This window comes from Linderina pennispora (genome assembly GCF_002104995.1).
Source record: "Linderina pennispora strain ATCC 12442 chromosome Unknown DL89scaffold_30, whole genome shotgun sequence".
NCBI lineage: Eukaryota > Fungi > Kickxellomycota > Kickxellomycetes > Kickxellales > Kickxellaceae > Linderina > Linderina pennispora.
The window spans coordinates 13,922-35,598 of NW_024468278.1; the positions used below are offsets into that span (position 1 = coordinate 13,922).

Genomic DNA, 21,677 nt, shown 5'->3' on the forward strand with positions numbered 1-21,677 from the left:
TGGCAGCTGGAGCTGCGTATTTGTCAGGTTGATAGGGGGGTTTTTTTTTTCACGAAGACAGTGCTCAGTGTTTTAGTTTGCTTTTCACAAGACTACGATAGGAAAATTGCTGCAACAAAAATGTCGACTGGTCCTGTTTCCAGCGAATTCCCAGCGCTGCAACAGCTAGCAAAGGAGGTTTCCGAAGCCATGAGCACGATCAAGGCGGCGATGCAGAAGCTGAGCAAAAGCGGGGTGACATCCGACGCGCTAATAGAAATAAAGCCGCTCCCGACACACCAGATCCTGCGTAGCCTGGAGACACTGCAGACGCAGATAGCAGGCAATAATGTGCCGGGCGAGGTAGACCCGCTTGGTCTGCGTGACCGCAAGGTGGTGGCACAGGCGATAGATTTATTGATGTACTTTGAGATAGCGCCGCGGTTTGATCCAGGGATAGGTGTGGCGGTGAGCCAGCGCATTAGCAATGGGACAGCTGGCGTGCTGAAGGAGATGCAGCAGGCAGGTACTGTCTGGCCGCCAACAGAGAGCATGGGGTTGGAGGAGTGGCTGGAGCGGCTGGTCAGGATCATCGACCAGTGCATGGGCCTGACCGACGTGGGTGCGATTCTGGCAAACCGGTACTTGGCGGATCTGCTGGCGGGACTGATGCAATGCGCGTACAAGCCAGTACGCCCCGGGACAATGGTGGACGGAGAGCGACGGGTGGAACTGAAGAAGATGTTTTCGCGGCTCTTTGACAAATCCGAGCCGTACCTGCTGATTGAGTCGCTGACGGTTCTACTCAATGCAGCAGTGCAAAGCAAGCAGGGGCAGATCAAATGGTTCTGCATTATGTGCGGACGGTTCCTGAGCCGCGTGCTGCTGCGCACAGGCGGCGTTCAGGTTACTCTGGATTACATGGTCAGCGACGGCGAACTGACGACAGAGAAAATGCACAAAATCTCCAATCTACTTTTGACGCCGCCAAAGGGAATGGACGCCAAGGTGTATTTGGAGAAAGTTGTGCCCCAGGTTATGCAGTTGGCCGACCCTCAGACTGCGGACATGAGCGAGGTAGAGAACGACGCGCAGGAGGCGATCAGAATGGCTCTGGATGCGAAAGCAAGGCAGAGTCGAGTATCTTCTACCGCTGCCTATGCGCTTAGTCAATGTGCTGAGAAACACCCCGATGCGTTCCGCACGCTGGTTGTCCCCCATGTGTGCCTACCGCTGCAGCAATGGTTTGAGCCTACGTCGGACTTGCCAGCTAACAGTGAGACGCAGCCAGAACATGCAAATGACGATCTGGTGCAGCGTGCGCTTGGCCAAGGTATCAGCAAGAAGCCGCTGATACAGGAGATCAGTAATGATCAGGGCGACCAGATCGTTAGCTCTCCATTAGAGCTGGAAACTAGCCTAGCGTGGTTGCATCTATTTACGCAGAAAATGCCGTCAGAAAGGCTACTGGCCGAGCTCGTTTGCCCGGTGTTCCTGCCTCTCTTTTACATGTTTGCGCAGGACACGCAAAATACGCGCGCCAAAACCACATTGGTCAGTACGCTCACACAGCTGCCACAGCCAGCTGCCACAGCATTGATTCTGCGTCTGATCCAGAATGTGCGCAGCCACGATTGCTGTTGGCCTGTTTTCGCAAAAGCCTCCACTACTGGCAAGGTGCTTCTGGTTCGCAATGGCAGCCGGCAGGACCACTTGCCAATTGAGGCCCTCATTGATGTGCTCATGGCATCTGATCTGAAGCAGTTTCTCGGCGACCTCTTCATCACGCTGCTGCGCGAGCAGGAGGCGATGCTGGAGATACTGCGCAGTGGCATGCCCACTGAAGACCTAACTGTCAAGTGGTGGCTCCTCTCGCAAACCACCTTGGAGATGGTCGAAAAATTCGGCCCTGCTGTCCTGACCCAGCGCGCGCAGGTACTGGCTTTTGTCCACAGCACACTGGCCAGGGCCTGCGACAGCATAAGAGAGAATCAGCAGCAGCCGTCGACGGCTGGAGAACAGCGGCAAGTATCGATTGAGGAGCTTGTCAAGTCGCTGAGTGTAGGCGGCAAGTCGCCTGAGCAATCTCTCGACGATGTCAGCGAAGAAGTTGAGGGTCGCGTGGGCGAAACCGAAACGGCCATTCTCGCGTTAATGCTACTAGGTCAGATTTTGCTTGGTGAAGAGCCGCAATGGGACAACCCGTCGCTGAAGTTGTTGCGCAGAATCCAGTCCCAGCTCACACTCCTGAGCTCCTCACAGTCCCTTCCTGTGGTAGCTCGACTGGCTGGCGAAGTCAAGCTGCAGGTTGCCATGGTCATGGCAATCAGTGGCCACTCAACGACTGAGCCGCATCATGACTCGGAGACTGGCTCGGAGATTTTGCGGTTCAACAGTGCACTGCGCGATATCAACGACGCTATGATCCCCATCCAAGCACACGGCGTTGTTGAGCTGCGTAATATGGTGCTAGCAAAATCACCTGCTCTGGCCGATGCCACCAGGCTCAGTACGGCTGTGGATATCTTTGTCGAGATGCTGCGCAATGACGATAGCTTCATTTACTTCAATGCCATCAAGGGTCTAGCCGCTCTGGCCGACGTCCACGCCGAGCGCTTTATTCCGCGCCTCGCTGAAATGTACCGCCGGGGAACTGTCGACGAGCGCCTGCGCGTTGGTGAGGCTCTCCTGCAGACTGTACTGCGGGCAGGTGAGATGCTGGCCGAGTACTCCAAGATCCTCCTACCACCATTACTAGAATCGGTGCGTGAAGACGGTGTGATCGCACAGTCTGCCATCTCCATCCTTGCGGCAATCGCACAAACTTACCCACTGGCACTGCTGAGCTCGCTGCATGAAATCATCCACTGCCTTGGTGATATCCTGGCATTGGGGTCTGTCGAGGTCCGCCGTGCTGCTGTTGTGTTTTTGGTGGAGCTTGTTCGCGGCCAAAGCGTCGATGCAGATACACTGCGCACTGCATATCGCTTGCTGAGGCGCATCGAGCAAGGAGATGAGGACGACATCGTCAGGCATAATGCCAGTGTTGCAGTTGAGGATGTCGCCGAAGGAATGCGTGAGCGTATGCTATCTATTCCGCAGCTCCTGTAGTGCCAGTTATTGCTGTTTTTGCTCCATTACAAAACAAAAACAAGACTGCACAATACATAGCCCTCAACTATAGCACTTAGTCAACATGCCAAACTGGCACTTGATATTCAGACCAAGTTGTCAGAAATGGAAGCAGGGCAACGCTATACCTATACTGCACCCCCTGTTGACATTGGAGTGCTGATCCACTCCAACGTCACCATGCCAACAACCAAACCACATAAAATCAGACCTCAGGTCGACCGGATCCTCCCCTTTTCCTTCAGTCAATCTTGTTTCACCTTTTATTTTGCTCACATACACGCTCGTAAACACTCGTCCCATTCCCAAGGTTAACACCCCCAACCATTATAATCCCTATTTGCTTTTCCAACCTGCCTCTTTCATTCTCTGCTTCCTATTTATTGCCTCAACTCCCCTTTCCAGCTCTTCTTTATTTGGTGGTCTGGCCACATAGCTATGTTTAGTCCACCATCCACCCTATCTACTACTCTGCCGGACAACACACGACATCCCCATATGTTACATTTTATGTAGCCACCGAAGCCTTTGCTGTTGCTTCATACATCCAGAGGGGTCTGATGAGCACAGATGCAATACCAGCTAGCTTGTACTGCGACCACGCTATTGACCGCTCACCTACTAACTTTAACCATGTTGTGCTAGCCCCTGGTCTCCTGCCACGGCTTCTTCCAGATTACCATCTGCAATGACGCTTGGCTGTGGACTATGCCTGATGGCAGCCCAAGGTATATGCGCGGTATTCCGCATCACCAGCCACCAGATATACATAGTAGGGGTCTTATGCCAGACCACGCCTGTCCAATGGCTGCCAGTATGTGTGGACTGAAATATAAATCCTTCTTCTAAGCAATGTAACCAAACTGTCCACAGCCACCCATTTAAGCGCTGCTGCTAGGGGATAGATATTAGTAGACCATGTGCCGAATAAAAGTGCTTGCATTGAGTCAAATGGCAAGCGTATTTTCGAATCCCTGCTCATGGCTAAGCTCTAGAGAGATTTGTGACTCTATGACGCGTTTCTGCCTCTTTTTCTAGGACTACAATGTACTCAGCATGAGCATGCAATTTCCTGCAAGTGGATAGGAAAAGGTGCAAACTGAGCCACCCAATATTCTGGCATTGCTTGTTTACTGCGGCGATCCTCACGCTAGCCTGGATGACCAGGTATCCATATAGCCGAATACAGTGCAACGGGCTATGGTTCCTTGTGAGTTAGAATTCTCAGCACACCTCAGCTGCACCTCACAACTACTTGTTTGACTTGCAGTCATGTGTTCGGATCCATCCAATTGTCTGCTTCAGATCAGCAACCATAGCTGAGTAGTACACTGCCTGGAATTGAGTTCTAAGCCATCTGCCAGTAGAAATCAGTGGCAATGGCCATAACCGTGTGGCCTGCCATATCAGCGACATGTTGCGGAAAAAACAAATCACATACATGCCAACCAAAAAGCCCACTAAAGCCTCCGTGTAACACTAGATTTTCCGCTTTTCTGTACCTCTTATACATAGCATAGCAATGAAGATAAATCTTTCTATCCACAACTACACTTTTCTAAGGGCTTATTACTTTGTACTTGGTCACGGTCAAGGTCTGAAATGGAAATATCTCGACGAGCAGACTATCACTGACCTCGAATTCACAATTGCCGACGAGAATACCCCTTGGTACCTTGTTCTTGTTGCCCAGAAGCACCGCTACTGCATGAAGCCAGAGAGCGGCAGCACAATCATGATTGGCGATGGTGTTGTCGAAAGGCTGTGGGGAAAGACCTGGTGCAACAGCTATGATAGCTTGGAAAAAGAGTCGCTTGACAAGTTTGTAAACAAATTTATCCGCAAGTATAAAGTCAGAACAGAACCCGAGTAGCTTTTCTTGTGGTTTCATTATATAGAATACACCGTGCAATTTCATATTAAAGTCACCTGTCCATTCTGAGCGACATTCTAAACCAAACTCCATGGAAATGTGTGCAAACCCATTGAGATTTCTACCTTGAGCAAGAGAGAATGTGGTGATTAGACCCTTGGTGAATGGCAATTCTTTATTGTAAATGGAACATTCCTTGACAGTGCTGTCCATCCAACATTCGGGAGCACTAATTTTGGTTTCCAAGCCTATGGTATTGGCTGGAATAATAAAAGCATAAGCCCCCATGTGCATATAATTAAACGGTGCACATGCCTGTACTGTTTCTTATAAGTATTATGTCATTCATCCAGAAAGTTTACAATTTAATTTATATTTATCACATTTGCACTCGTTCCTACTAGCAAGCCTTTACATAGAATTCAAGGGTCACATCCAAAATGGTCATATTTACACTTGAAAATGCAACAGCATAAAGCAGCCTATTCTATATTGAAGAGTGGGATCGAGTTCGAAGTCCATAGTGCTGGCCAGTGGGCAATAGTCGGGCATGAGTTCCTTGTGGCCTGTTGTGAGTCACTATGGTACCTGTTTGTATGAGCAAATAGAGTATGCTACCTTGCAGTCAGGCCACAATGCTACTCTACTCGCTACAGATACCTGCACTGAGCACCATTATAGCAAGGATATTGTGCAGTTTGCTTATCATGTCACTGACGGGTGTTTAATAAATATATTAGCAATGTTTGGCTCAATATAGGAAGAGTTTTGCAAGACACTTATGTTGTCATGAGCGGTTTGTTTCGAATATTATTATTAAATTACGCCTTTGCTGGACAGCCGTGGTCCAATGTAGAATCAAATTTCTGCCACCTGAACATGTACTGCTTGCAAAAGTGAGCAATAAATCTTGATGTAAATGGTACTATGAAGAGGAATAAGTTGGCAAGTATTATTAATGGCCAATGGTGTTCTTGCAGTCATACTTTCCAACTGTGTTGTCAAAAGAAATAAAATATTGGACACACAAACGACAAAGTCTCGAGAGCCTTTTGCATTGTCAACTAATGCATATGTTATCTATCTCGCTTAGGTGGATCGTCTGATATAAAAGCACAGTTGCCAATACCAAAATGGATCTTTCTACAAGCAGATTTGGTATTGAAGGAAACCAGCAAATCAGAACACAGGGTGACTACAGCATGGGGTTCTCGCTACATATCCTGTCTACACTATCCCGAATTCCCTTATATAGACACTGAGTGTTCTTCATCACTCGTGTTCTGGCTAAATAATATCCCGGAATAGGTGTACTAGCTGTGGTAAGAATTGCTGTTCTACCGAAGATCAAGTTCACTATGCGCAACTACACCCTTGAAGATGTTGAGTTCTGCCTACTTTAGGAAAGGGAGCTTTAAGTTTGGAGCTGGATTGGAACCCAGTCTAATCTCACACTTGAAGAAGATGGCAACGATGGCCCTTTGTATCTTGCTTTCCGCAGGAATAGAATACTCTATAGCATGGGCTCTAGAATGGAAGCATATCGGTCGTCTTGGATGATCGGGTGGAATGCCACATACTAGGGAGATATAAAGCTAGCATGCTAGTGATATCGAAGAAAGCGCTAGATGTGCTTGTAAAAGAGTGTGACCAACAGACGGTGGCACCAACAGCTGCTCTCGTTAAAGGGCTGAACCAGTTCACCGCGTCATAGATAAAGCGGTTTACTATAGTGATTTGTGGTAGTCCAATGAATGCTTCCTGCCTCAAAGCCCGATCAAAAGCACATAGCTGAGACAACTAAACACAGCACATACACACACAGCACAGAGGGAACTCCATGCCAGTGCACATTCCTTTCCACTAAAGTAGCGAGATGAGGAGGGGTGATGTATTATTTCACTTGAACCGCCGTGTAGGACGGTGCATGCTGGTGGTAGTGGTGCTTAGCTCGGTGGTGCTGTAAAATTGAGAGCGCTTAACAAAGCGCGGCGACGAGCGGTTACTGACAAGGTCGGTTTTTGTTGGCCGCTGGGCACTGATCTCGTTGAGACGCAGCAAAAGCGATGGCCGCTCGTGCTCATGATAGTCGCCAATGGGCTCGGACTGGTGATGCAGGCTAGACATGCTTTTTGACGACGACAATGGGCGAGCCTCGTCCTGCGAGGCAGCGATTGGCGCCTTATGGTACCGCCTGCTAGTGTTGATTGCTCTGCCACGCACTCCCCCAAGGCTTGGCCGTCCTGCCGATGACGACGACCCTGTGAAGGACCGCGGCAGAGTCGCTGCACGCTGCGGGTGCTTATCGTCAGCACCACCACGTGCCATGACCTGCGTTGGCTGCAGGCGGCTAAGTTCATTGTCATCCTCGCTATCGTCGACAATCGTCATGCGCTGGAGGCTCACCGGCGGCCCACATGCTGGCAGCTGCTGATTTTCGTCAGCAGATTCAACCCCTGGGCTAGCATTGCTCTCTATGGGCATCACCGGTGTTGTCGACGATGCATTGCTCTGGCTACGCGAATGCACAAGGCTACTGTTCATGACTGGCGCTGAGAATGCCCCTTGCTCCAGAACTGCTCCTGATATGACCGCTGAGGTATCCACTGCTGGAGGAACCTCAATGGTGCTGGCCTCACTAATTACTGGCGATGGCTGCACCGCCAGCTTGGCAGCCGGCTTCCCTGCCAGCACGCTGATTTCTGACAGCTTTGGGATGCGCGATTCTTGCTCCTTAATACGCTCGTTTGTTTCGTTAATCTGCACAGCCCGCTCCGACACACGCGAAGCCCGTGGCAGCTTTACCTTGCCTCTGCTGCCGCCATTGATCTGGTCCGCCAGCGGATTACTCGCCCCGTGTGTTTTCTCAATCCATTTGACTCGATCAAACACCGAGCCGCGTGGCAGTGGGATCTTTGACGCCGGGTCTTGCATACGAGAAAAGAGATGTAGATAATGAGTGTGAGGGAGGCTGTGTGTGAGGGAGGAAGGGGGAAATGAAAAAAAAAAAATAAAGAAACGAGTACGAAAAATTGCAGAGGCAAAGAGGCGGCTGTGGCCCGGCTGTGGATCTGCCCAGGTTTTGAATGTTTGGGCCTAGCGAACGAGCTCGATGCAGCAATCTGCACGATTCGCATTCCATTGAGGCTTTTTTTCTCTTTCTTCGCTCAGCGGCAGATAATTAAAGCAACTGCTATTTTCTAAATAAAAGGAGCCGCTTTGTCGAAAGTCGCTTGCACCCCTCTTTGCAGAGACGCAACCACTGCTTTTCGAATCTATTTACTCCAGGAGACCGTGGCCAGGGAAAGGGCAGTGGCAATGGTCTATGCTGGATTCGCCAAGGCTTGTGTGCTGGGCAATAGATAGCAGCCTCGTTTGCCAGGGCCAAGCTGCATAAAAAGGTAGAGAAGGCGCAAAAAAAAAAGCTGCAGATCCCGCCGGTTCTGGTTTCCCGCACAGCTCAAAAACAGCAACACCAATTGTTTTCGTACTCCGCTGAGTGCGCGATGGTTTTGTACCAGTCTGTCCGGTCCGACAAGTTTCACAGGATGCATTAATTTCAAAGTCTAAAGCATGCATTTAGGCTCGGCGCACAAGCAAGAGCCCATCAAATACAGGCAGCAGAGTTTGGACTGTACGTGAATCCTGTGCGACATGCTGGTTAAAGTCAAGGAGCTTCTTGGCAATACGCAACCCTTTGCCCTCATCGGCCATTTGCTTGCCAAGCGCGACTTGAGGGACTTGGCCATGAAACAGCACGTTATCAACGACGATCAGCCCACCTTGACTCAGCAACCCCCGGTCCATAATTAGGTCATAATAACCCCTGTATCCAGACTTGTTGGCGTCGATAAAAATAAAGTCCAGCAGCCGCCTGTCAGCCAGATCCCAGTCTCGCAGGACCTTGTCGGCCGGCTCTGGAACCACACTTATTCTCTGCAAAAGGCCAGCCTGTGCTACGTGCTTCGCAGCATGGTCAGCTACTCGCATATCTCGCTCACAAGTCCACACATGGCCCTTGTCATTGCCGAGTCCATGTGCCAGCCACAGTGCTGAGTACCCCAAATAGCATCCGAGCTCAAGGACATTCTCCGCTCGTGCTGCCCTGACCATTTGCGCCATAAATGAGCCTTGCAATGGCGAGATCATCTTGCGCGCTTCGTGTGCATCAAAGCTGATCGCCTGCTCACGCACCAGCCGAAATGGCTCTGGCTCTTGTTCCGAAATTTGCTGCGAATATGTAATGGCGTGTGCAACCGATCCGGACGAGGCAGTCTCTAGGAATGGGTGCAGTGTGTGTCGAGTGCATGATGAGTGCAATGCTCGGATCAGGCTCTTCGGTTGCCAGAGCCTAGACATCATTGAGCCAATGGTTCTAAGGGTAGATAAGTAGAAGTACTGAATGTGCTTAATAGGACGCTCACATAAACCAGTATGTGGAGTGTGTATCCAGTGCCATTAAGCTGGAGCCATATGGGACATTAATTGCACCACGGCTGCTGATGTTCTAGATGTTGCCCATACACATGGGCGATGTATTAGCAATGCAAAGTGTCCGCTCTATGAACAGTTGTGTGGGGGGTTATCTGGAGAAATGCCTACATCCGCCAGCTTGGGTTAAGAACTGAAGGATCAAGGCTGAGCCGACTCGCAGGCGGTTCGGCTGTTGCTACAACTCGTTTACATGTAGCAGACTGTAAATAGATTCATTGAGCAAATGCCTTCGTTGCTCAGGAATTCTGCGATGTCTATCACCGCACCGGCATTCATCATGCATTCCAGTAGTAATTTGGTCCATTGTACTCGTCAGTATTGGACTTGTGTCAATCCAGAATATTGATAGCCTAAGTTATGGAAACATAACGCTAGGAATCTCATGTTTAATAAGCTATCCTCTCCATCATAATGGATAAAATGTGAGGCTATCGACGCAACCAGAATTAAAAGGTAATAGCACAAATAGTCGCTAAGCTACACAGCAGAAACATAATTAACACGAAGTGTCCAGTGACAACTACTACAACATACATCCTACACAGAAGAACCAAACTGGCAGCATCTTTTCCTGCAGATAAAAATATGTGGCATGTTTATACGCCTGCAATAATCCAGCTGTTCTCATGTCAATGTCTACACAAGAGTGATAGACATTATGACTTAAGTTTATGTGTGTGAGCCTAGTGATTATCAGATAATGCAAATAGCACGAGAGTCATGGCACCAAGGCACACTCATGAAGAGTATACTTTCCTTTATACAATATGATATATTGAGTAGCTGATGAGGAAGCTGGCTGATAAACACCCTAAAGCCCTCGTGCTTCTTAATGTAGGGACACACCACATGGAAGCATGTAGTTTTCTTGCTGGATAATATCAAGGGGTGTTCAGCATCTCGATTCGATGGGTCACAACAGAATGTATATTGTAACACTTGAGGGAACTAGTGCAGAATATAAAGTGTTCATATTTGTAAAGGATATGATAGTGAAGTAATGTTGAGTAGGAATCAATATGATCAATAGCCATTGAGAATGTACTATTTGACCTACTTTCTGCCGTAGCTACCCGAACCATCGTTAGCACTCGGAGCACCGTACGACTGAGCCGGAGGAGGAGCACCGTATGATTGAGCTGGAGCTGGAGCTGGAGCAGGGGCAGGAGCTGGAGCTGGAGCTGGAGCACCATATGACGCCGGAGCCGGAGCGCCATATGACTGAGCCGGAGCCGGAGCCTGACCCTGAGCAGGTGCTTGGGCTGGGGCGCCGTACGACGCTGGAGCAGGAGCAGGAGCAGGAGCAGGAGCAGGAGCAGGAGCAGGAGCAGGAGCACCATACGAAGGAGCCTGACCCGGAGCCGGAGCCGGACCCTGAGCAGGGGCTTGGGCTGGGGCGCCATATGACGCTGGAGCGGGAGCACCGTACGAAGGAACCTGAGCCGGCGCAGGTGCAGGTGCAGGTGCATGGGCTTGGGCTGGGGCACCGTATGACGCTGGAGCAGGAGCACCGTACGAAGGAGCCTGGGCCGGAGCCTGAGCAGGGGCATGGGCTGGGGCGCCATATGACGCTTGAGCAGGAGCCCCGTACGAAGGAGCCTGAGCCTGAGCCGGAGCCGGAGCCGGAGCAGGTGCTTGGGCTGGGGCGCCATATGACGCTGGAGCAGGAGCACCGTATGAAGGAGCCTGGGCCGGAGCCGGAGCCGGAGCCGGAGCAGGGGCTTGGGCTGGGGCACCGTATGACGCTGGAGCAGGAGCACCGTACGAAGGAGCCTGGGCCGGAGCCGGAGCCGGAGCAGGAGCAGGAGCAGGGGCAGGGGCAGGGGCAGAAGCTGTATAACCGCTAGGAGAGGGAGCAGAAGAACCATAGGCAGGGGCTGGGGCTGGGGCTGGAGCCGGAGCTGGAGCCGGAGCTGGAGCCGGAGCCGGACCCTGAGAGGAGCCATACGCTGAAGGAGGAGGGGGAGATGATGGGCCTGACGAGTAGCCACCGCTTGGAGGGGCCGACGAGTAACCACCACTTGGCGGAGCCGATGAGTAACCACCGCTTGGCGGGGCCGATGAGTAGCCACCGCTTGGAGGGGCCGACGAGTAGCCACCGCTTGGAGGAGCCGATGAGTAGCCACCGCTTGGAGGGGCCGACGAGTAACCACCACTTGGCGGGGCCGATGAGTAGCCACCGCTTGGCGGAGCCGATGAGTAGCCACCACCACCGCCACCAGAGTTCTTCTTCTTGCGGTGCTTCTTGAAGAGGTCCTCGTTTTCGTCATCGAGTGCTACGCGAATCCGCGACTCTGGCATGCCAGCCTTTCCGGGCTCAACCATTTCAACAACAGCAGCACTGCTGTCGGTAGGTGCCTGCTTGGCCAACACACCAAGTGCCAGAGCAGCAACAAATCCGAACTTGACTAGCATTGGTAACAATAACCGAAGGGGTGAAGTGATAGGGGAACTGATGTGAAGGAGAGGAGGTATGCGAGGGTGCAAGTATGCTTTTTTTGAGTGTATATCAGTAGAGATGCCTGAAAGAATGCTGAGGGTACTGATGCTTGCGACGGGGTTGCTTTTTATACACCTCTTTCTACAACACGCAAGCAAGCGCTCTGTTTCTGGGAAACATGGGTGTATTTTGTAGAGTGAAGCTAGGCGCACTTGGCCGAGGAAGCGCTGGATGATCTGGCCTAGAATGCGATTTGTAGCATACCCATCCATGACTGAAACAGGCAGGTGGATCTAGCACCCGTAGATATAATGCTCCGGATAATACAGGTGTTTTTCAGCGCGTGGGGCTAGGACGTGTCGCAGGTGGGTCAGCAGGGGAAGTTAAAAATCGGGGCAGCCATATGGAGCTCGGCACACACGGCTTATTGTACAATCTGGACCCCCCACGTGTCGCATAAAGATTAACCACCTGGATGGTGTCAGTGAGAGAATGGGTTGCGCCTGTATTCGCCATGCTCCATATTTTCAGAGTGCTCCTTTTGGATGTACTGCGACTCAATGTGTGCCAATTATATGCGGCCAGTATGGTTGCCTGTGTGACTGGGGCTGAGCTGGCGCCGGTCATACAGGTGGGGGAAGTAATGGTCACCATTGCGCTTTTTGCAGGAATGAAACATAGATACTGAGAGGGCTTATCCTCCTTTGAAAAAGAAGGGGGGTCAATTCGTTGGTAGCTATACTCACCCACACAACCAAAATGCAATGGACCATGTGGCACTGCATACATTAAAAATTCCCCTTTCCCTAGTGGCAGGACTGCCACAGTGCATTGCAGACCATCACCACCAAATTCAGTATAAAAGAGCGAGAGCAGACGAAAAGCACGCAGAGTAAAATCTGTATCCTCAAGTATCTTCAGGCATTTGCAAAAATAGCTTCAATAGGCAATATCTCGCTGCAGAACGTAGACTTCATAGATTCTTTTAGACACAGACCCATCTAGTTTCACTCAGTACTAGCATACTCGGATAATCAAACGACAATATGCAGATCAACATCGCCGCCCTTGCTGTTCTTGCCCTCTCGATTGGCACCTTTGCCTCGCCAGCCTTCAAGGGCGTCCATTTTGCTAACTACGGATCGAGCTACGGATCGAGCTACGTATCGAGCGCCGTTGCCTCTTCCTCAGCTCCTGCTGCGCCCACATCAACTGCTGCTGCACCAACCTCGGCTGCTGCTTCACCAACCTCGGCTGCTGCTGCACCTACATCGGCTGCTGCTTCACCGACCTCAGCTGCTGCTGCACCAACCTCAGCTGCTGCTGCACCAACCTCAGCTGCTGCTGCACCAACCTCAGCTGCTGCTTCACCGACCTCAGCTGCTGCTTCACCAACCTCAGCTGCTGCTTCACCAACCTCAGCTGCTGCTGCACCAACCTCAGCTGCTGCTTCACCGACCTCAGCTGCTGCTTCACCAACCTCAGCTGCTGCTTCACCAACCTCAGCTGCTGCTGCACCAACCTCAGCTGCTGCTTCACCGACCTCAGCTGCTGCTGCACCGACCTCGGCTGCTGCTGCACCTACATCAGCTGCTGCTGCACCCACATCGGCACCTGTCCCTGGCGGGTACGCGTCGAACGGGTCGTATGGGTCGTACGGGTCATCGGGTGTCGTGCCCCCGGTCACCTCGACAGTGACAGTAACTGCTCCTGCGACCACCGTGACCGCTCCTGCAACCACCGTGACCGCTCCTGCAACCACCGTGACCGCTCCTGCAATTACTGTGACCGGTCCTGCGACCACCGTGACAGCTCCTGCAACCACCGTGACAGCTCCTGCGATTACTGTGACCGCTCCTGCAACCACCGTGACCGCTCCTGCAACCACCGTGACCGCTCCTGCGACCACCGTGACCGCTCCTGCAACCACCGTGACCGGTCCTGCAACCACCGTGACCGGTCCTGCAACCACCGTGACCGCTCCTGCAACCACCGTGACCGCTCCTGCAATTACTGTGACCGGTCCTGCAACCACCGTGACAGCTCCTGCAACCACCGTGACAGCTCCTGCGATTACTGTGACCGCTCCTGCAACCACCGTGACCGGTCCTGCGACCACCGTGACAGCTCCTGCGATTACTGTGACCGGTCCTGCGACCACCGTGACCGCTCCTGCAACCACCGTGACCGCTCCTGCAACCACCGTGACCGCTCCTGCAACCACCGTGACCGCTCCTGCAACCACCGTGACCGCTCCTGCAACCACCGTGACCGCTCCTGCAACCACCGTGACCGCTCCTGCAACCACCGTGACCGCTCCTGCAGGCACCGTGACCGATACAGTTACTGCTCCTGCAACCACCGTGACTGCTCCTGCGACCACCGTGACCGCTCCTGCGACCACCGTGACCGCTCCTGCAACCACCGTGACCGCTCCTGCAATTACTGTGACCGGTCCTGCGACCACCGTGACAGCTCCTGCGACCACCGTGACTGCTCCTGCGGTTACTGTGACTGCTCCTGCGACCACTGTGACCGCTCCTGCAGGCACCGTGACCGATACAGTTACTGCTCCTGCAACCACCGTGACTGCTCCTGCGACCACCGTGACTGCTCCTGCGACCACTGTGACCGCTCCTGCGATTACTGTGACCGGTCCTGCAACCACCGTGACTGCCACCTCGACGGTGACTAACACAGTGACGGCACCAGCACCTGGTGGATATGCTAGCGGTGGATACAACAATGGATACAACAGTGGAGCTGCGGCTGCTGCTCCTGCCCCTGCCCCTACTGCACCAGCTGCCCCTACTCCGACCTCTGGAACTGCTGCTGCCCGTGTCTAAAAGTGAAAATGCTGTCTAAAAGCGGAAATAGATGATTTCCGTCGTTTGTTTTGTGTCTCTTTGCATCTAACTCCAATCCTTTACATTCTTACTAAGCGCATTGAGCCGTTTGTAGTCTACCTTGCAAGTGGATGTTTTTATAAAATAAAGCCTGTCTATACTAGCTATTTGTTAAGCAGAATATCGATTTCACGCTTCATATCTTTCAATAACGCTGATAGTTGCCACTGAGGATACCCTGAAGAAATATAGATGGTGTTAAAAGTCCATGCCATTGAATATCCACGCGTATTCTGGGGCGCTACACAGCATGTTGGAATAAGTCAAGTGTATCCCTATGTATGGGCCGAATTGAGAAGAGATGACGTGTTTATATTTTGAGTAAAAGAATAAACCTGTGGAAACAATCTGTATCTCTGTCGCATACGGCCTTTTATCTGCGCGTTCTGGGGGTGTGCTTGTTCCCTCGTGGCTAGCATCACGTGCCCGTACACTACAGAGAACTGTGGGTTTAGTTGAGAGTCCAAGCCAGCAGAAACTTGCGAATATGCTTGTGATTGCATGTTGCTCCAGAGTGTAGCTGGTTCTGATAGCGGAAGAATCAGAGTCAGAGTTGACCAGTTTGATGGTGATGCAGAGGCAAAGGCGATAAACAGGAATATAAAACCGAATGAGTACTGCATAGTGAAGAGGAGGATGCAGTTTACACAATGGCAGGTAAAGTATGTTAATTGAAGGAGCTTCCTTATAAATCGAGGATTGGGTATATAGAAACAACCGCGTATCATGTTGAGGAATGCGTGTGCGATTTGAGGCAGATTGGGTATTCGGTTATATGGACCCAATGTCAGAAATTGGCCGCATTTGTTGCAGAATAACTTGCTGTATGCAGTCTACGCTACTGGCGACAAATAAAAGTGTATTTAAAGCAGCGAGCAAACGCCAAAATGCAAATGATGATTAATCAACTAGGATGCCAAGCTGCCGCTGAATGAATCGTCGCATTCGGTAGCTACTCCGAACAACCAGAAATGAGAATCACAAAAGGCGGATAGGTTGTTGAGTCTAGGCTGGAATTTATCCGATAATGAGGAGACTTAGGCTACTGAGAAGGAGCTAGTTCTGCTCAAGGGCCAGTACCAAAGCAGAACCATGAGGGTGTCTTGGAGTTGCAGAGCGAGTCTAGGTAGCTGGAAATCGAGGAGACAGCGCTCTGGTAGTCACTGATCTGCGAGCCAATCTGCACGTTAATCTGCGAATTAAACGCTGCCTGGGCCGAGTTGAACTGGGAGCTGAGATGGGTATCGGCTGAACTGAGAGATATGAGCTGGTCGGAGAGTTGGGCTTCGGCGGTACTCCACATCTGGTCAGCTCGGGAAAGAGCACTGGTCAGGGTTGGCCAGTTCGCTGGTACAGCAGCAGCACAGATGGCCAGGCCGAGTGAGGCTAGGGTGAAAGAGCGCGCAGAGAGTACGTGCATTTGGGGAATGCGATTATGGTATGTTGTCGACGGAGTGAGGCGATCCAATGAATGTATCTATGGAATCAGTGTGGTAATCGGGTTATATAGGGGGGTGAGGGTATGCAGTGCTAATGCAGCGAATGTACTTTGTCTTCTGGGGTGGGCGGACATGTCAGTGGGAGTTGTGGCATCATTGTATGGGCTACATGGAGTGAATTATATCCAGGCATCGAAGCCTCCGCTCTTGGCGTATTAGCATTGGCAAGAGGGCAGTGTGTCAGTGGCACTGCACTCAATGACAAGTCAGCAGGTTAGCAGCAACTATCGAGCAAATCGCGTCCCAGCACAGCCCGCATTGGCTTCCCCCTAGTCCTTGTGTGTGCAGCATGGCCAAAGGCTGGCTTTAATTGTGCCTTTGAAGTGGCTATTGCTTCTTCTCAGTCACTAAGCGTTTTATTGGTATTCTAGCAGCAAACTCTTACAGTCGTATACACACTCTTCCAAAATGACCTCAGCAGTGGTGGAATTCGTTCAGACGCAGCCGCCAGGCGAGTCCGAGACAGTGCGTTTGTTTTTCTGGGGCGTGATCTTCGGCAGCTATGCGATGACGTGGGTACAGCAGCGCGGAGAGCGCAACTTTTCGACAGTCGACCGGCTCTGGGCGCTGATGCCAACCATCTACGGGATTCTGTGGACTCACGAGCACTACCTTTCGGACGGCTACCTGCAGGTTTCCAGCAAGGCGGTATTTGTGCAGACTGTAGTTTTCGTGTGGACTGTGCATCATACACGCAACTTCTGGCGGCGCGGTGGGTTCTCGGTGGGCTTTGAGGACCACCGGTGGGCGCATGTGCGCGGACAGCTCCACAAAACCCTGGGCTGTCTGTATGCAGTTGGATGGGAGGTATTCAACTTTGTGTTTATTGCTCTGTGTCAGCACGCGCTCTTGTATGGAATTGCGTTGCCACTTCGGCTCCTGCAGGACAGCGAAGTGGAGAAAGAGTGGTCGATGGCGGAGTATGGGCTGGCGGGAGTTATGTGCTTGGCACTGGTGGTGGAGATTGCTGCAGACGGGCAGCAGTATGCCTTCCAGCAGAGGAAGCTCAGTGGTGCGAACAGCGCAGAGGTGCGGGCCGGGTTTGTGCACTCAGGACTGTACAAGTATGCGCGGCACCCGAATGTGTTCTGCGAGCAGATACTGTGGGTAGCACTGGCAGCATTTGCGCTGGCAGCGACTGGGGCACCCGTGAGTGGATTGTACTGCGGCGGGGCGTGTGGGCTGATAGGGCTGACACTGATGTCGGTACGCTTGACAGAGGCAATCAGCGCCAGCAAGTACCCGTTGTACCGAGCGTACCAGCTGAAGACCAGCAGCCTGGTGCCATGCATGCCCAGATCCAACGAGAGTGTGATCCAAAGCGCAGCCAGGCGACAGTAAAGTAAAAAAAAAAACGGGAGGAGCTGAGGTAGTAAAAACGCGATAAATATATTACTCAATGAAAGTGATTTTTGTTACGCCTCGTCGAGCTCACGTAGAAACACACCCTGCTGCGGGTGCCCTGACTCGTCCGATAGCCCAAGCCCAGTATTTGTGGTTTGGTTGTGCGGCAAGGCACTCGTCTGGTTGGCGTTAGAGTGGGAGGGACTAAATTCAGGGAACTCGGCATAGTCAATCTTGCTCGAGAACTTGCTACGCTGCTTGCTGCGGCGCCAAAACAGGAATGCAATGAATGCACCAGCAAGCACCACTACGCCGCCGATTACTATGCCAATGATAGCGCCGGTAGGGAGATTCGACTTTTTTTTGCTATCCTGTAAAGTCGGCTTCTTTGTTGGCGACGGTGTCCCTGTGGAGGTGTCAGTTGAGACTGGTGTTGGCTCGGTGGATGTCGGAGAATGCGATGTGTCCACGGCTGTGCTGTGTTTAGCGGAGGAATGTTTGGTGGTTGGCATCGGAGGGAAGGATGTCACAGTAGTGGTTGAGGTCACTGTCTCAGTGTCGCCGGTATCCATGTCGGTCGGTGTGCTGGTAATATGCTCAGTGGTATCGGAGGTTGGTTCCGAGCGCGTCATGCTAGTAGGCTCGGATTTGGTGGTCCCCGTACTCTCTGTACTCTGTGTAGTATGCGTGGCCTTTGTGGTGTCAGCAACGCCAGTGTCGCTAGCTGATGGCTGCTGGTCAGTGGATGGCAATTCTTGCGCAATGACCAAGGCACAAAGGCTCAGAAGAAAAGCAAGGTAAGAGGCCTTCATTAAAATATATGTATAACAAGGAAAATGAAGAAAAAGCCTCGGAAGAGCTGGAGAGAGAAGGGGAAGTGGAAGTAAAAAATAAATTCCAGGATGAACAGCTGCACAAACAGCGAAGGGGGATGAGCTATGTATAAATACATGACACCTTGCAGGACCAACTTTTTTAGTTGGGGGGCGAGGAGGCGCTGTGCTCACTTGGCCTTCTAGATGACATGTGGTGTTTTTGCCAAGCATTACAAAGGCTGGTTTCTTTTCTCCTTTGTTGGAATGCTTGGTTTTCATTTTCAATATAGCGATTCCTTGCCTGGAAACAATATCCACTAGTCATTGCAAGAGATTGCAGGTATACTTGTTCCAATCGCGGTCTGGAAAACAACAAAGAGACAGTCTAAAACCTGGCCCCTCCCTCCCTGCCCCCTTTGTCGACCACTAAAGCAGCATTTTCTTTCTATATTTTAGGAATACGAACACAGCAGTGGCTGCAGCAGCAAGCCATAGAGTAGGAAAAAGCATATATGAATAGTACATGGCCGGCGATCACATGGATGAGGGTAGCTATATTTAGACATTGCGGAGAAGACATGATTAGATGCACGGATCATTGGATTTGCCACGACCATGCGCGTCATAGGCACAAGCGAGAGCGAGCCCATAGCCCAGCCTGGCTTTCTCTTTGTAATCCTGTCTATTGTCGTCTTTTTTTTTTTTCATCTTCTACTCAGATGCAGACCCGTATTGCACTCGCGTCGTTCCTGCTGCTGCTGCCACACTCAGTGGTAAGCACCTCGGCACAGATTCGTGGCCTGAACCCGGCTTTGGCCGAAAAATATGTGGCGAATGCACGGGGCAATTTCGAGTGCTTGGATGGGTCCAAGGAGATTCCGTTTGCGCGTGTCAATGACGACTACTGCGATTGCACTGACGGCTCAGACGAGCCGGGTACGTCGGCATGTAATAACGGCACGTTCTATTGCCGCAACGAAGGGCACGAGCCGGCCATTATCGACTCTGCCAGAGTCAACGACGGCGTGTGCGATCCGCAGTGCTGCGATGGGTCGGATGAATGGGACTCGCATGTGGTATGTCCCAACACGTGTGATACAGTGGGCCGCGCGCACCGGGAGTTGAGGGCCAGCCAGGAGAAAGAGCAGAAGGCAGGGCAGCAACGGCTGAGGCAGCTAGTGCGTGAGGCATCGGGGCTGCGCAAAATCAAGCGCGAAGAGCTTGCTCGCAAGCAATCTAAACTAGCTGACGCCGAAGTCCATCTTGCGGAGGCTGAGCAGCTGAAGGACATGCTGGAAAAGCAGGAACAGGAGATGCGGGCCAACCAGGACAGTGACCGCGCAATGCGCAAGCAGGGTCTCTTTGACGAATATCTGCCAGATCTGATCGCGTACCGGCGGCACCTGGCCATGGCCTTGCATCGCAGCCGGTGGCAGCGCGATTCGTTGATTATGCTTCTACGTGCAGTGCGCCGCGAGCACAACGCCGAGTTCAATGACGAGGCGGTGAATCTGGCTGTCAAGGAGTACACCGAGTTTGCCGACGCATACCCGTACCTGGAAAATGCGGCGGCATCGGTGATGGAGGAAGGCGAGGGAGCGCGGGCTGCACGTGAACAGGAGATGGACCGCGACAGCGAATTGCAAGACGACAAAAACTACGAAGCCTGCCGTGACGCAATCAATATTGCTGAGAGCGAGCGCGAGACCAACAAGGCTGACATCGACCTGCTCTACGGCATCTTGGCCAAGCTGCGCGATGACTATAACAAAAACTACCATGACTTGGCCGTCAAGGCCGCCGTCGTCGGCTTGGGAGAGTTCGAGCAGATGCGTGATGCTGATAGCACAGTAATTTCTAGCCAGTACGAGACTCTGGAGATTGCTAAGGCCCAGGAGCGCGTCGCTGAGGCCAAGGCGCGGCTCGAGCTTATACTTGACGAGACCACCGAAACTCCGGTGGATTCCGAGCAGCCTGATGTGGATTTCCAGCAGCGGTTGGCCGATGCACGCAGTGCGTACTATACTGCGAGCTCGGATAAGAGCCAGCTGGCAAATGATGTCAGCGTGCTTTCCGAGCTCCTGGGTAAGGACTTGGGCGAGCGCGATATGTACCTGCCGCTGAAGGACAAATGTTACTCTTTGGATGCTGGTGAGTACACGTACGAGGTATGCTTGCTGGACCAGGCTACTCAGATCAGCAACAAGGACAATTCCCGCCAGCACCTGGGCTCTTTTGCTGAGTTCGCCAAGGACAGCGACGGAATTACGCTGTATACCACCCACAAGTACCTGAATGGAAACAAGTGCTGGAACGGGCCCAACCGCTCGCTTATTGCGACATTTGAGTGTGCCGAGGAGATCGAGATAGTAAAGGTCACCGAGCCCGAAAAGTGCGAATACCATGCGCTTATTACTGGCCCCTTCGCCTGCCCTATGCCAGAGGATGGTATGGTAGATGGGAAGGATGACCCTTCTGGGAAGACACCTGTTCCTGCTGCGCCTCAGGATGACGCTGTTTCTGTTTCACCCATCCCCTATGCTCACGACGAGCTCTAAAAGCTTTATTTTCTTTTGTCCATTCGTTTTTGCGACTAATAGCAAAAGACATATCTATCTTCATCGTTTGACATGCCGCAAATGGGACAAAATATTGCACACTTGGCGATGACGGCACCGGCTGGCTATAGGCAGATTATTGATTCATACAATACATAGCTCTGCGTGTATCACTTAGCCCCGAATAAACTAAAAATGCAACATCTGAGGGAACATGTTTACGAAATAGTTCATGTATAGGCAGTATATTAAAGTATTTTTGGTGAGGCTATGGTGCGTGCAATGGTTATAAGATATAGAGGCGTACCCCTTCCTAAAAGATATGCTAGGCTCTGATACACAACCCATGCAGGTAAACCTGGAATACTTGGTAGCGCTATACTTGCATTGCCCGCTTTCCGAATATGGGGATATTGCCATCATGACCCACTGAAGCAAGCATAAATTTTGACATTGTTTTCATTTGCTGAAAGTCAACTTTTGGTTTTGCCAAACCATTAATTGTACTGTAACTTCATTCTCTAGTGGCATCTGTAGGTATCCAAATCATGAATAAATGAGCCTGCTGGCCACAAACATTGCATACGCTATTACCTGTTGTCCCAGTTTGAGGTTGTTGAACACTTCATGGCTTTAG

The 21,677-nt window shown here is 51.7% G+C and overlaps 10 protein-coding genes across 10 annotated transcripts; 5 read left to right on the forward strand and 5 right to left on the reverse strand.

Annotated features, from left to right (window-relative positions):
* Positions 1 to 85: 85 nt before the first annotated feature.
* On the forward strand, positions 86 to 3,136 carry DL89DRAFT_270954 (uncharacterized protein). Its single transcript, XM_040888852.1, has one exon. The coding sequence runs from the start codon at positions 121 to 123 to the stop codon at positions 3,088 to 3,090; it is 2,970 nt and encodes a 989-aa protein (XP_040739620.1). The 5' UTR covers positions 86 to 120; the 3' UTR covers positions 3,091 to 3,136.
* Positions 3,137 to 4,571: 1,435 nt separating this feature from the next.
* On the forward strand, positions 4,572 to 5,054 carry DL89DRAFT_270955 (uncharacterized protein). The gene has a single exon (XM_040888853.1). It carries the CDS (start codon positions 4,634 to 4,636, stop codon positions 4,982 to 4,984), a length of 351 nt encoding a protein of 116 aa, XP_040739621.1. The 5' UTR covers positions 4,572 to 4,633; the 3' UTR covers positions 4,985 to 5,054.
* A 1,785-nt stretch (positions 5,055 to 6,839) lies between these two features.
* Positions 6,840 to 8,124, reverse strand: DL89DRAFT_114668 (uncharacterized protein). Its single transcript, XM_040883152.1, has one exon. It carries the CDS (start codon positions 7,916 to 7,918, stop codon positions 6,884 to 6,886), a length of 1,035 nt encoding a protein of 344 aa, XP_040739622.1. The 5' UTR covers positions 7,919 to 8,124; the 3' UTR covers positions 6,840 to 6,883.
* A 149-nt stretch (positions 8,125 to 8,273) lies between these two features.
* Positions 8,274 to 9,383, reverse strand: DL89DRAFT_270957 (S-adenosyl-L-methionine-dependent methyltransferase). The gene has a single exon (XM_040888854.1). The coding sequence runs from the start codon at positions 9,344 to 9,346 to the stop codon at positions 8,564 to 8,566; it is 783 nt and encodes a 260-aa protein (XP_040739623.1). The 5' UTR covers positions 9,347 to 9,383; the 3' UTR covers positions 8,274 to 8,563.
* Positions 9,384 to 10,422: 1,039 nt separating this feature from the next.
* DL89DRAFT_270958 (uncharacterized protein) lies at positions 10,423 to 11,996 on the reverse strand. Its single transcript, XM_040888855.1, has one exon. It carries the CDS (start codon positions 11,891 to 11,893, stop codon positions 10,532 to 10,534), a length of 1,362 nt encoding a protein of 453 aa, XP_040739624.1. The 5' UTR covers positions 11,894 to 11,996; the 3' UTR covers positions 10,423 to 10,531.
* A 968-nt stretch (positions 11,997 to 12,964) lies between these two features.
* DL89DRAFT_325687 (uncharacterized protein) lies at positions 12,965 to 14,925 on the forward strand (the record flags this gene model as incomplete). The annotated part of the gene is made up of 1 exon (XM_040891533.1): positions 12,965 to 14,925. The coding sequence occupies one exon, from the start codon at positions 12,965 to 12,967 to the stop codon at positions 14,762 to 14,764; it is 1,800 nt and encodes a 599-aa protein (XP_040739625.1). The 3' UTR covers positions 14,765 to 14,925.
* Positions 14,926 to 15,673: 748 nt separating this feature from the next.
* On the reverse strand, positions 15,674 to 16,400 carry DL89DRAFT_270960 (uncharacterized protein). Its single transcript, XM_040888856.1, has one exon. The coding sequence runs from the start codon at positions 16,242 to 16,244 to the stop codon at positions 15,891 to 15,893; it is 354 nt and encodes a 117-aa protein (XP_040739626.1). The 5' UTR covers positions 16,245 to 16,400; the 3' UTR covers positions 15,674 to 15,890.
* Positions 16,401 to 16,830: 430 nt separating this feature from the next.
* On the forward strand, positions 16,831 to 17,664 carry DL89DRAFT_227708 (uncharacterized protein; the record flags this gene model as incomplete). The annotated part of the gene is made up of 1 exon (XM_040884866.1): positions 16,831 to 17,664. The coding sequence occupies one exon, from the start codon at positions 16,831 to 16,833 to the stop codon at positions 17,662 to 17,664; it is 834 nt and encodes a 277-aa protein (XP_040739627.1).
* A 37-nt stretch (positions 17,665 to 17,701) lies between these two features.
* Positions 17,702 to 18,861, reverse strand: DL89DRAFT_114726 (uncharacterized protein). Its single transcript, XM_040883154.1, has one exon. The coding sequence runs from the start codon at positions 18,759 to 18,761 to the stop codon at positions 17,739 to 17,741; it is 1,023 nt and encodes a 340-aa protein (XP_040739628.1). The 5' UTR covers positions 18,762 to 18,861; the 3' UTR covers positions 17,702 to 17,738.
* DL89DRAFT_114722 (uncharacterized protein) lies at positions 18,739 to 21,135 on the forward strand. The gene is made up of 2 exons (XM_040883153.1): positions 18,739 to 18,822; positions 18,939 to 21,135. The coding sequence occupies exon 2, from the start codon at positions 18,995 to 18,997 to the stop codon at positions 21,038 to 21,040; it is 2,046 nt and encodes a 681-aa protein (XP_040739629.1). The 5' UTR covers positions 18,739 to 18,822; positions 18,939 to 18,994; the 3' UTR covers positions 21,041 to 21,135.
* The last annotated feature ends 542 nt before the right edge of the window (positions 21,136 to 21,677 follow it).